This window comes from Podarcis vaucheri (assembly GCF_965113315.1).
Source record: "Podarcis vaucheri genome assembly, chromosome: 11".
NCBI lineage: Eukaryota > Metazoa > Chordata > Lepidosauria > Squamata > Lacertidae > Podarcis > Podarcis vaucheri.
This window is the reverse complement of record NC_138749.1, coordinates 11,144,969-11,158,697: the sequence shown is the minus strand read 5'-3', so window position 1 is coordinate 11,158,697 and position 13,729 is coordinate 11,144,969. Positions and strand designations below refer to the sequence as shown.

The 13,729-nt window shown below is 40.6% G+C and overlaps 1 protein-coding gene across 5 annotated transcripts in view; it reads left to right on the top strand.

Moving 5' to 3' along the window:
* DYM (dymeclin) overlaps positions 1 to 13,729 on the top strand; it is a 164,740-nt gene that overhangs the window by 59,371 nt on the left and 91,640 nt on the right. For all 5 annotated transcript variants that reach the window (XM_082241932.1, XM_082241933.1, XM_082241936.1 and 2 more), the window contains 3 exons: positions 9,625 to 9,807; positions 10,143 to 10,321; positions 11,365 to 11,490. In XM_082241932.1, the coding sequence (XP_082098058.1) occupies positions 9,625 to 9,807; positions 10,143 to 10,321; positions 11,365 to 11,490 (488 nt within the window). The remainder of the gene's footprint in view (positions 1 to 9,624; positions 9,808 to 10,142; positions 10,322 to 11,364; positions 11,491 to 13,729) is intronic.

Genomic DNA, 13,729 nt, shown 5'->3' with positions numbered 1-13,729 from the left:
GGGGTTGCTCGACAATGTTCCCTCCAGTGGGCTTTATTTTCCATTGGTGGGTCTGGTGGGTTTTTGTGGTGGTGGTCAGGCAAGTGTAGTCATCATTTCAGTTTCCTACAAAGCCCCTGGGGATAGCGTCACTCTGGGGCATTGTGGGAAATTTAAGTGGCAGCTAGATTAGCCGCTTGACACTTCTCAGCATGCTGACTTCGATTTTGTTTTAGCAAAGCTGGGACATAGGCCTGAGTGGTGGGCCATCCTAGGTGGTAGCCTTGGCAGCTGCCCAAGGTGCTGATATTGGCCTTGGCTGGGTGTTTTTCATGCAGAGAGGTAGGTAGGCATAGGAGTGTGTGTGCAAAAGAGAAGTGTTTTGCTTCAAAATATTGCTGCATCAGTGAAGATGGCACCATTTTTAAAAAAAAATGCCCTGTGCTACTTCAGCTTTAGAGAAGCTGCTGTCTTGAGGTTTTGCTCACCTAAATATTTTCTGTTATAAAAGAGAATTCTTTGTTTAAAATAGCCTTTTCTTTATTCTAACCCGCCCCCCTGCTTACCTCTGTTGCATTCTGAAGTTCTTTTTGCAGTGATTTCAGTAAAGTACTGAGTATTTTAAGCATTATTGAAAATCTGTTTGAAGGTTTGACTCTTGGTGTCTGCAGAGGGCTGCTGTTGCAATGGCATCCTGTGATGTTTTCAAGCTTCTGAGCTCTGATGCTTGGCACTGTTCTGTGGCTACATCTTTGCAATCGGGAGAGGGCAGCCTGGTCCTGCTTGAGTTGACTTTGGAATCACAGTTACTTAGCAAATTCCTCATCTGACTCATGGACAACTCTGTATAAGGCAGATGAACCAATGTAACATCTGGTGGGAATCGTTTCCCCAGTGCAGTGCCATAGCAAGGAACTTTGTACCTTTGCAGCCATGCTTTCTACTAAGATGTAATTAAACTTCTGAAATAATCTTTAAGCTCTGGCCTCCGGCTCATTTGGTCAGGAGCACAAAGATGTCTTTGGAAACTGCCTCTGAAGATGGTTCAGAAACATCATCTGGTGCAGAATTTGGCAGCTAGGTTGCTCACTGGGGGAAGATGGTTTGAGCATTTTAGACTGGCCTGACTGCACTGGGTGGCAGTTAGTTTCTGGGCCCAATTCAAAGTGCTGGTTTTGACTTATAAAGCCTTACACAGCCGAGGACTGCAATACCTCAAGGACTGCCTCCCCCCATATGAATCAACCCAGACCCTGCAATCATCATCATATGAAGTAACAGAGTTAGGGTAACAGAATAATAACATAGCATTGCCTCTGTTAATATCGATTATCCATCTGGCTGGGAGCGGGGGGGGGGGGGAGCTGACTAGGATGGTCCCTAGATGATCTTACCATTGCTATGGTTGTATGCAACACTAATGGGTATTTATCGAGGAGAAAACTGATCACAGTTGGTGTGAGAGCATATGCTACTTCTGATGTTATTATTCTTATTTATTAAATTTATTAGCTGCCCTTCACTATCGAGTCTTACAGCTTGCAACAATTTAAGATTCAATATTAAACTGTTTCAAACAACTTAAAGGAATATGGTGGGTCCTGAAAACATATCTCTGTGGTTAAAGACCAGTATATAGTGGTGTATTTTTGGTATGCAACAGAAACTATATTGAAGGTGCCAGATGTACCTTTAAAGGGGGGGGTTGTACAACCTATCACCTGCCACAGAGAATGCCCTATCCCAGGCCATCACTGCACCCAACTACTGAGGGCGCTGGAACTACAAAGAAGGCCCCCTCTGTTGATCTTAACACTCAAGAGGTTCTGTAGGGAAGAGGTGGTCTTTCAGATATTAGGGACCTACATCATTAAGTTCTTTTATTTGAACCATCTAGTCAAGAAACGTCATTGGATCTTCTTGGAGAATATATTTCCTTTTGTATTTTTATCTTTGGTGCTTTAATAGCAACCAAGCACATCTGTTTCTGGTTTCAGAACTTTTCCAGCTACTCCCCAGTATGATGACACATCACCTATTCACAAACAAACAAAAGTCAGTAAAAGTTCCTGTGTCATTGCACAATAATACAGATAATATTGTAGTTAACGAAGCTGGACTTCACTATATTGACCAGCTCCATTGAAGGCCAGCTACATTCCTATTAGATTAGTTGAGGGACCAGGAAACTCTCTGGGTGTTGCTGCAATGGGAATTTAAACTTGTGAACCAGAGTGAGATGGCAACATAACCTTTCTTTATGCTGCAAAAGAGGCCTTAGGGAAACTGATAAATTTCTTGGAAAAGTCAATGGATGAGCACTTCCCCTTATTGGCTCTCCCCTGTGGCTGAGTGTCTGAGAAGGTTGAGCAAAAGTCTCCCCAGATTACCCTTTAACATTATCACATTTGGTACCCTCCATTGATTTTTTGGCAATGAACAAACCATAAACTATGCAAGCTGTCGAGATACAGCACTGATATTTGTTTCAGCATTATGGGTTAAAATTTGAGGAAGGGAAGATCTGATGGTTGAAGCATTTCATATTTATTGCTTTTATTAAATTTATTATAGATTAATTTACAGAAAACTGAATAATACTTCCATTTCCAAAAATAAAATTCTGGAATTATTGTAATTGCTTAGTAGTGAGTTTATTTCTGTCTTCTGGTTTTTGTAAATAATCTATTGTGTAGAATTCAAAATATGCAACAGGTAGATATAGGGAATTTATGCTAAGTGGGCAACTTAAAATTTAAATGGAATCCTCAGGGTTCGTTACTGAACCCACTGCTGTTCATTTTTTAAGCTTGGACATTTTTCCTCTCTTCCATCCCATTTGTTTATTGCAGGGGTTTCCAACCCTTTCTTGATAGAGGAATCCCTATAACATGTTGTGATATCCTGCAGAATCTCAACCACCTATCTACCCCCCAGCACAAAATAAAAAGAATTGCATACACGTACATGCATCCTGATAGAGACTCTTAAGTCTGCAAACCAATACACATGTGATCTGGAGGTGAGTCCTATTGCACACAGTAGGACTTACGTTTGAGTAAGCATGCTTAGCATTATACTGTTTCCTATATTTCTGGCACCTTTGTTCATGGTATTTTATATATTACTTTTCAGGTTGACCTTACAAATGGTGTTCAAAATAATCGATAAGCATATTTTAAAAATACAATAAAATGGAAATACAACTGTTTGTGTAAAGCAGCAGTAACGATGACAATAAAAGCAGTTAATGAAAAAAAGATGCATCTGTTTAATTTAGCATGGGCAAACATGAATGTACTTAGTCCAGAATCTTAAAGACAATCATAATGACATCAGCTGAACAGTTCTTGAGAACAAGTTCTAAAGAGAGGACACATTTGCCAAAAAGACCATCTCCGTGCTGGCTTATTCGTTTGATGGCTGGGATAAATCAAACTATGTGAATGGCTGATGCTTTGCATCAACACTGACTATCAATTCAGCAATAGCCCCTCAAGCAATGGTTTTTTGTGCGTGGTGGAGGAGGTGGACCAGTGCAGGTATATTTAGTCCACCATAAAGTTCTTGATGGACAGTTCCCCATGCTTTCCCCCCATTCCACTGGCTTCACCAAATAGTCTTCTCTCTGTATTAGCTGATGAATGCAAACAGATTTTGTGGCTGACAAAGAGGAGTAGATAAACCAGTCCCTGGGAACCCTGAGAAGTAACGGCCTCTGTTGATATTACAGATAAACCAATGTATCTCAGTGTTGCCTCATGTTCAAGTCAGTGACCTGCTCTTCTTCACACTTACCTAGAAGGGTTGTGATTTTCACTTCTCCCATCAACCCCCCTCGCACCCTTCTTGCACCGACCCCCCTCGCTCTCCAGGCTTCAGCGAAAGCCTGCATTCGCCCCATAGGACGCACACACATTTCTCCTTCATTTTTGGAGGGGGAAAAGTGCGTCCTATAGGGCGAAAAATACGGTACCTGGAATGCAGTTTTCTGCCTTTTGGGTGAAAAGGTTAATTCCAAGTAAAGCATTCATCAAGATAGACACAGAGTAGTTTTTAAATATTCTTGTTAGCTGGGAACTAGGTTAGAATAAAAGGCTAAATATGCTTCTCTTGACACTGAAAAGGTCAGGCTTGAGTCGGAATTGACATTGAGAGCCTGTTGTATAGACAGCTTGTCTTGCAACAAATGGGTTGAGTAAAGCAGTAACAGTTCAGCTAAACAGATTTTTTCTCCATTTTGTTATTCTCTCCCCCTCCCTCAAAATGGGTGTGGGTGCGTGATTTATGTAGAACTTAGCACCACCAAGCATGCTGATGACTGACTTTGAAAAACATTTCTTCTTCTCAAGGTTATTGGTTAAAAAAAAAAAAAGAATTCTCAGAAGAGGCTTTTATTATGAGGCAACCAACTTAAAGAAATGCAGTTGGGTCAAATGTCATCCTAATAACAAAGATACCATTAAATATTGGGAGGATATGGGTGTTTAAATTTATGGAGCCTGAAATTATGTGTTAAAAGTGACTGGGCAAACAACCCATTTCGGCAAATGTGATTACAGGGGCAAAAGCGACCGGCTGAGCTGAGGAGAGAAAACACGGAGCAGAGTTGGCTGGTTAGCAAATATGTCCAGTCAGTCAGGAAGCAGTCATGCCAAGGCTCAGAAGCTGGAGCCTTGGTCTAGCCTTGCTGGTGCCAGCGATGTACAGGGGTCGGTCACAAGACCTTGCTAGCTTAACTCACCCTGTCAGCTCTCTGCTCTGACTTGGGAAGCTGCTTGATGGAGGATGCTGAATTCAGCTAGCTTGGCAGTGATATTGGTTAATCCATTATTTTGCATGCTGTTAACTAAAAATGACAATTTTACAATTGTCACATGCACATAAGGAATGAAGGTTGAGGATTATAATTTTTTGCTGTGAAGTACTGTACATGAAAATACCGTATTTTTCGCTCTATAAGACGCACCAGACCACAAGACGCACCTAGTTTTTGGAGGAGGAAAACAAGAAAACAAATACTCTGAATCTCAGAAGCCAGAACAGCAAGAGGGATCGCTCTGCAGCGAAAGCAGCAATCCCTCTTGCTGTTCTGGCTTCTGGGATAGCTGTGCAGCCTGCATTCGCTCCATAAGACGCACACACATTTCCCCTTACTTTTCAGGAGGGATAAAGTGAGTCTTATAGAGCAAAAAATACGGTATTTCTGGTGAAAGGTATGCTGTTTTATTCACTGGGGAAACCAAGTGGTGTGTTGCTTTTGTTTTTTAAAAAGTGACTGAATTACAAAAAGTACATAAAGATTATATATAAGAGTGAAAGGGAAGTTGGGTGCATGAGCACAGGGAACCAGATTTCAACATGATTTGGGAGTTTTCCACCTTGTCTAGAATTTCATCATTTCTGCAGGTGGGAACATCCCACAATAGTTAAGGTGTCCTCTCCAGAAAGGGTCTGTTTCTGGGAGGACAGCAGACTGAAGAGCATGACTCAAACTTTTAAGACAGTTGTTGTTGTTTAGTCGTTCAGTCGTGTCCGACTCTTCATGACCCCATGGACCAGAGCACGCCAGGCTCTCCTGTCTTCCACTGCCTCCCGCAGTTTGGTCAAACTCATGCTGGTAGCTTCGAGAACACTGTCCAACCATCTCGTCCTCTGTCGTCCCCTTCTCCTTGTGCCCTCCATCTTTCCCAACATCAGGGTCTTTTCCAGGGAGTCTTCTCTTTTCATGAGGTGGCCAAAGTATTGGAGCCTCAGCTTCACGATCTGTCCTTCCAGTGAGCACTCAGGGCTGATTTCCTTCCGAATGGATAGGTTTGATCTTCTTGCAGTCCATGGGACTCTCAAGAGTCTCCTCCAGCACCATAATTCAAAAGCATCAATTCTTCGGCGATCAGCCTTCTTTATGGTCCAGCTCTCACTTCCATACTTCACTACTGGGAAAACCATAGCTTTAAGACAGTAAGTCTACTCAAAACATTTGATACACAGGACTCAGCTCATGCCCACAATATGGTGGCTAATACGTCAGAAACAGCAAAGGGTAAAATATCAACGGTGGCCACAACACCAATAGAAGAGGTATTGCAGTTAAAACAAATCTGCAAAGACTTAGTGGAAGAATGGCGTTTAGGGTTTCTGTCGCTTGAAGCCTTAACTTCATAGATCAAGTAAATAAGGGTATGTGGCTTTGGAAGCTCTGGATCTAGGAATTTGTCATAGTGAAAAGCTGCAGTGGTTAATCCAGTCTCAGTGGAATCTGCAGTAAAGCAAGATTATCTGAGAAACCATGGTCAGCTGACTGTGAGATTCTAGAATTGGTGGGAGGCAATGGCATAGTGAGTTCTCTGCTAGAATGGTGGTCTGCACTTTTCCCAGACCTAGTGGTAGATCAAGCTGAGCCAGAATGGGCATATCACAGTGTTGGCCCTAAACCTAAGACAACTGCATTCCCCAAGATGACATAATCTCATTTTAAAAGTACAGGACAAATTAATGAAAGTTCTGAGAGATAAGGAGGATGTGGCACACAATGGGAAACCTGTAATGTTTTTGCAGAACCTAATTTAGGATACTTTTCTTAGATGGAAGGCAGAGAAATTTGAACAGTCCAAAGTACGTAATTACGTTTCAGATAGTAGTGGTAGATGGCATGGCACATACAGCTGTGAGACACATTGTAAAAATCAGGACCATATATTTAAAAATCCTGCAAATTTTACTCAGTATATTGTTGTAATTCTAAATTAATATTATTAATAATTAAATATGCATACGGCCCTTCATCTGAAGATCCCAGGGCAGTTCACAACAGAAAAATATAAAATGAGAATACAAAATATATAACAGAACGAAAACAAAAAACCCCCCAGAAAGTATTTATTCCATCCCAATTAAGAAGACTATTAGTAGGCAAGTGTTCACATTACCCAAAACTCTTCCCTCAACCTTACATTCTTTGGAAAAAACAGACCTAGTTCTTAAAAGTGCTAAAGGGGGGGGGGACACCCTCCATTCCTGCTTCATTGCAGCATTCTTCTGTGTAACCCAAGATCTTAACCCTAATTATGGCTGCAATCCCGTGCACACTTTTCTGAGACAAAGCCTTGTTTTAATAGCCAACAATTCCACTTCTTATATAGGCATAGAATTGGTCTGAAAGTCTAAGAGTGTCCTAACTTCGTATTTTCCGCTCCATAAGATGCACCACACCATAAGACGCACCTAGTTTTTAGAGGAGGAAAACAAGAAAAAAAATATTCTGAATCTCAGAAGCCAGAACAACAAGAGGGATCGCCGCGCAGTGAAAGCAGCAATCCCTCTTGCTGTTCTGGCTTCTGGGATAGCTGCGCAGCCTGCATTCGCTCCAAAAGACGCACACACATTTCCCCTTACTTTTTAGGAGGGAAAAAGTGAGTCTTATAGAGCAAAAAATACGGTAGTTCAGAAACACTGAAATCATCTATAATCTTAGAATGGTACCTGAGGGGATGCTGGGCATCATTGCTATGGCTCTTCAGTGTCCCTCCCCTTCCACCAAAATTTGTTTGGGCCCCCTTGCCATTATTGTACTAGTCTTGGATTTAGCATGGTAGAACCAAAATGTTCTGCGTTATTTCGTTGCATTTATGTCAACCTTAAATAACCTTTATATTTGTATCTGCTGTGCCTGAAAACTTGTCATGTTTTAATACGTCAAAGCTAAGCCAATCTACGGTAGTTTTGAATACTTGGGTGCTTTATTTTGTTTTGCCAGACTTTATGTCGCCTAGAAACGATCCTTTCATAATTAGTTTTCAGTAGTCTTTTCTTCTGTGTAGCATACTAGTGTTGGATAATTATCTTAGTCAAATTCCATTCACTGTGTTAAGCTTGCATTCTAAATTACACACAGCCTGTAAAATATTGGTGAGAAATTTGTGCATTTTCTTATATAGTGTGTGATATCGCTGTCAGTCTTCAGAGTCTATTATCTAATTGTCTACTGGAGCAACATGTTTTCTTATGCCTAAATATTTAAGAATAATGATTCACATTCCACCAAGCATTGAAATTACAAGCTACTTTTTAATTGACCTATCCAGTGCCCTGTTAGTTTCCATGCTTACCAAGCCCATATGTCTGAGCTCTAGGGACTTTGGAATTTAACTGACAAATTGGCTTAATTCAAGGAGAGTTTGTGTGCCTATGAAGTGTGTTTTTTAGTCTCTGTGATTTGGCAAAACTAGTCAGTGGAAAGATAAGAAACCAAAGGGGTCGTTGGAGTATTTATATAGTGAGGTGGTATTATATTCCCCTCTTTTTGTTGATTGGTTCTCATCCACCTTATATAAGAGTACAAAATTAAATTAGTGTGCGTTCGTGCGTTCGTGTGTGCATGCATGCATGCATGTATCATCAATGTGCATGGCACTTACTGAGTACAAGAGGAGAAAGGGTTCTGCCCTAAGGACCCAACATGGGAAACAGGAAGAAAAGGGAAGAGGAGGCAGGTGTAAGCAGAAAAGTCAGTGGGTGGGTATTCAGCTAAGTTTTACTCAGGTAAAGGTAAAGGGACCCCTGACCATTAGGTCCAGTCGTGGCCGATTCTGGGATTGCGGCGCGCATCTCACTTTATTGGCCGAGGGAGCCGGTGTACAGCTTCCAGGTCATGTGGCCAGCATGACTAAGCCGCTTCTGGCGAACCAGAGCAGTGCTCGGAAACGCCATTTACCTTCCCGCCTGAGCGGTACCTATTTATCTACTTGCTTTCGAACTGCTAGGTTGGCAGGAGCAGAAGCCGAGCAACGGGAGCTCATCCCGTCACGGGGATTCGAATTACCGACCTTCTGATCGGCAAGTCCTAGGCTCTGTGGTTTAACCCACAGCGCCACCCGCGTCCCTTATTTTACTCAAGTAGACCTGTTGAAATCAGTGAACTTCGCTTACTTATGTTCATTAATTAGCCATGTTCATTAATTTCAGTGAGTCAAAATTAGTTGAATACTACCCAGTACGAGGTTGCTTCCATTGTATGCGCTCAGACTTAGTTATTGACTTAGTTACATGAAGGAGTTGAGCCAAAGGCTTCACTGGAAAGGTTAGTTTTGCATGTATTCTGCAGCTAAGTAAAGAAAAAGGCTTTCACAATAGTGCCATACTTATTTATTGCACTGATACAGATAAAAACAACCTTCCTTCTTTGGCTTTGTAAATTATTATTTTTTGTGCACAGCAGATGCAGGATAATTTAATTTTGTTGCACCTACTTTTGTCTTTGTGTTGGGTAGCCACATTGGCATAAATTCATAGTTGGGCAGTTTTATGCTGGCACAGCTTCCCAATTTGGGGCACAAGCTCATCACAGTGTCTAGCTGAATCTAGGGAGTGGCATCGCAGCATAGTACCATCAGATTGCATGTGGATATAATTTGCATGACTCCTTTTAAATTGCATACTGAAGATGGTTAATTTCTGAATTTTGAGATTATTTCTATATGTTCTGCATTGGTGATCAAGAAGTTCTAACCTACTGGAGTGAGCTGCAGATAGGACTGCATATCAAGTCTAGACCTCTAAAATGTCTTAATTTGAATCAGAGTTCAATATACAGTTCATACAGGCTAGCTGCAAAACCTAAATCAGATATCCTTGTCTTCCATTTAGCTGGCCTATGGACAGTGTTCACATTGGGAGGCGTGGGCAGCAAGCGTGCTCCTCAGCAGGAGGAGTCTTCACCTCTAGCTAATCAAAGTCTTCTGTTGCTACTTGTGCTAGCAAATCTGACTGATGCACCAGATACACCAAACCCTTACAGACAAGCTATTATGTCCTTCAAGAACACACAAGGTATGTACCTTTTTAAAAACCTATCCATCTGTCAAGAACCAAAGAGAGAGTTGAACTTGGGAACCTTTCAGTAGAATCTTAGTTTGGCTATGGGCTTGTTGGCATTAAGAGGACCCAAAGTAGGTCATTACAGCTGCACTATCACTCTAGAAATAAATGTTGTTGGTTTTTTTAGAATTAGGGTCCTCAAATGCATGTCTGGGCTAAAGGTGGGTCCATTGTCTGAAAAGTTTGAATACTGTTGAACTAACCCTTGAAGACTCACCTCACTATGGGGAAATCACCAAATCAGTAAGATGAATCCCTTTAAAACTGTTTGTTTTCCCCCCCTCCAGATAGCACTGCTCTTCCTTCACCAAATCCTCACACTTTCCAGATTAATTTTAACAGTTTATACACCACTTTGTGTGAGCAGCAAAACTCTGATCAAGCAACCCTTCTTTTGTACATCCTTCTGCATCAGAACAGCAATGTTCGAACATATATGTTGGCTCGAACAGATATGGAAAATCTGGTAAGTAATTTACTTATTCCACTGCTTTGCCAATCTAATACAGTGGTACCTCTGGTTGAGAATGGGATCCGTTCCAGAGGCCCATTCGCAACATGAAAAGAATGCAACCCGCAGCGGCGTGTCTGCGCACGTGCGGGTTGTGATTCACCACTTCTGCGCATGCACGTGACATCATTTTGCACTTCTGTGCATGCGCGAGCGGCGAAACCCGGAAGCAACCCTTTCCGGTACTTCTGGGTCGCCACGGGATGCAACCTGAAAGAACGTAACATGAAGCAGACGTAACGTGAGATATGACTGTATTCAGCAGAGGATCTTGCTTGTGAAAAGTTTGTTCGTGTACATCATCACAGATATTCCCACTCTTGGGGGAGGAAAGTGTATTTAAATTGTATGCAGAATGCATTTACTTGGCTATGGATCAACCAAGCCCTGGTATCCACTTTACCCTACTTCAGTGATTAAAACACCACAGCATCCCTCAATCTTCTGCTCGTTCCTGCAGTTTAGCCATTCATTGCTGTGAAAGAGATTGAAATAATTTGCTGGATGGGGAGAACTCTGCAGGATGTTTTTTCTTAAATGGAAGCAGCAAAACTGTCTTAAACCCATGTTGGAAACTATTAATGATAAAATATCACACTCAGTCCACTTTACCTGCCAGAATGATGGAATTAGATGTATATTATTATTAGCTCTGTCAGCTCTAGAAATTTAGAATGTGATGATCCATCATAAAAGCATTGCCAAGAGTCTTGTTTATTAGTAATTGAATTTTATGTTTCCTCATAGGAGTTTATTTAACTCTTCCCCCCCCCCACCCCCGACTGCTTTAAAAACACATGCAAACGAAAGGGAGTTAAGAATTTTTGGTCAGTTGTGTGTGTTTTCCTCTTCTTTTTCTGAAGCTATTAAATTACTAACAAAATGGTTATGTAAAATCAGAGGGATCTAAAACTTTATGTATATTATTATTATGTGTATGTTTGTTTTGGGAACTTTTGAATACTAAACTTCTCCATCCCTATTTTTCTCTCTTCAAGGTTTTGCCAATTCTTGAGATCCTTTATCATGTCGAAGAAAGGAACTCTCACCATGTTTACATGGCTCTGATAATTTTGTTAATCCTTACTGAAGATGATGGCTTCAATCGATCCATTCATGAAGTGGTAAGTTTATGAGCTATAAGAAATCAATTTAAAATATAAATGTGCTTCTGTATAATGATGAATTTGGGTTTTTTGTTGCCAAGTTCACTCTGATGGTGGTTGTCATGTCAGCATAGCTGATTTTTATGCATTCAATTTGTTCCTAAGCATTTGAGATTCTCTAGTCTTTTCCCATAGGTCTTAAGCCTTTTATACTGAGGCTAATCAAGAAACTCTTATTGCCCCTTGAGTCAGGTCCATTTTGGATGACAAATTTGAGAAATATAACATAACTAATTTACTTTACACAATATATAGAGTCTAAAAGGAAGAGGTTATGTCCAGTGAGTTTTTGGCTAAGCCTGCATTTTAACTCCAATTATGATGCAGTTCATGAATGTATTTCAAAATATTAGGTTGGGTTCAGACTGTTATTTCCATTTTGGCCCTACTGAAATTACTGTGAAAAGTTTGTCATGACTATCTTAAGTTTTCTTTATTTCAGAGGGACCTTAGGTTGGATCCATCCAACTATTTATAAGCCAATTCTTTAAACCAAATGATGGAGGCGCTCTGACCTGATCATTGAGTTTTGTTTGTCTGTTTACACTCTTCCACCCCACACTCTCCAGTTTATATGCTTATTTTGAATATTGGAGCAAACCTATCCATAATGAGAAAAAATTTAAAAATTGGCAGTCTGTAGATGAAATAAAGCATAATAGCTAGGATTCGTGGAAGTACTTCAGTTCCTAGAAGAAACTTGTGGTAGACCAAAGGAACATTCCCCTCCCCCCCCTTTAAACAGCTTAATTCTCCCCACTCCCGACTATATTGCAAACTGTTTTTGAAATATCCCTCAGTTTTGAAAGTCTTTTCGTTCAGCATGGGGTGGGGATATACTTTTCTAAACATTTTTTTTAAAAAAAAATATAAATTAAAAAATAAAAATATAAATATATGCAACAGAAATCTTTTGTAGTCATCTTAAGAGGGCCTCTAAAAAACTATGCTAATTTATTTTAGCAACTTTGAAACTTTGAAATACACAACTTTGTCCTGTGGTTAAATATTGAGAAAATAAAAATAATAAAGACATTTTGCATCATAATGGGCCTCCCATCCTGTCCGTTGCACGTCTTCCTTTTATAGCCGCATTGCCTTTTCCAATCTCTGTATGTATTTTCCTTTTGTGGTATTACACCCACAATTATTTATTGATATTTAAGATTAATTTTAGTAAGTGCCATTTTATAAATTGCTGATTATATAGACACTTTCCTGAGTTCCCCCAAAGAAGCCGCAAAAGCTTTCCTGTCTGGTTAAAAGATTTTTGTTTGAAAAGAAAATGTGGTTTTGGCTTCCTTGGAAAGAAGATCAAAAATAAGAGATCTTTCTGCCATTGGCTTCAGACAAGCAGCTACCTATGCCTGTATCGAGTCCAGTTTTATTAATAATGAAAACCGCAACTGTTAAGTAAACCTAATATGGAAGGGCAACCAAGACGTCAGTGAGCTTGTCTTTGTGTACTTCTGATCCTGAATGCACATCTCTGTATATATTGGCAGCCAGTGCAGTTCTTTCAAAATTAGTGTTATATGCTGATAGTAGCAGCTGCTGATAGGAACTGAGCTGCTATATTCTGGACTAGCTGCAACTTTCGAGTCACCTTCAAGGGCATAGAGCAGGGGTCAGCAACCTTTTTCAGCCGTGGGCCTGTCCACTGTCCCTCAGACCATCTGGTGGGCCAGACTATTTTTTTTTTTAATGAATGAATTCCTGTGCCCCACAAATAACCCAGAGATGCATTTTAAATAAAAGCACACATTCTACTCATGTAAAAGCACCAGGCAGGCCCCACAAATAACCCAGAGATACATTTTAAATAAAAGGACATATTCTGCTTATGTAAAAACATGCTGATTCCCGGACCGTCCATGAGCTGGATTGAGAAGGCGATTGGGCCGCATCCGGCCCACGGACCTTAGGTTGCCTACCCCTGGCATAGAGCATGTTACCCTAATCCAACCTCAAGGCTACCAGCACATGGGTCAGAGTGTCAAGACTCTCTCTGTCCAGAAATAATCATAGCTGGTGAACCAGACATAGCTGGTAGTGATGTGACCACAAGGTGTAACATGATTAGATTCACCCGTAGACAATATTTCTCTATATAAAGTCTGAGCTGCTGAAAAGATTGATTTTATTTCATCATTCATTCATTCAGTTTATTTATACAGCTCAAAGCAGTTATAAAACT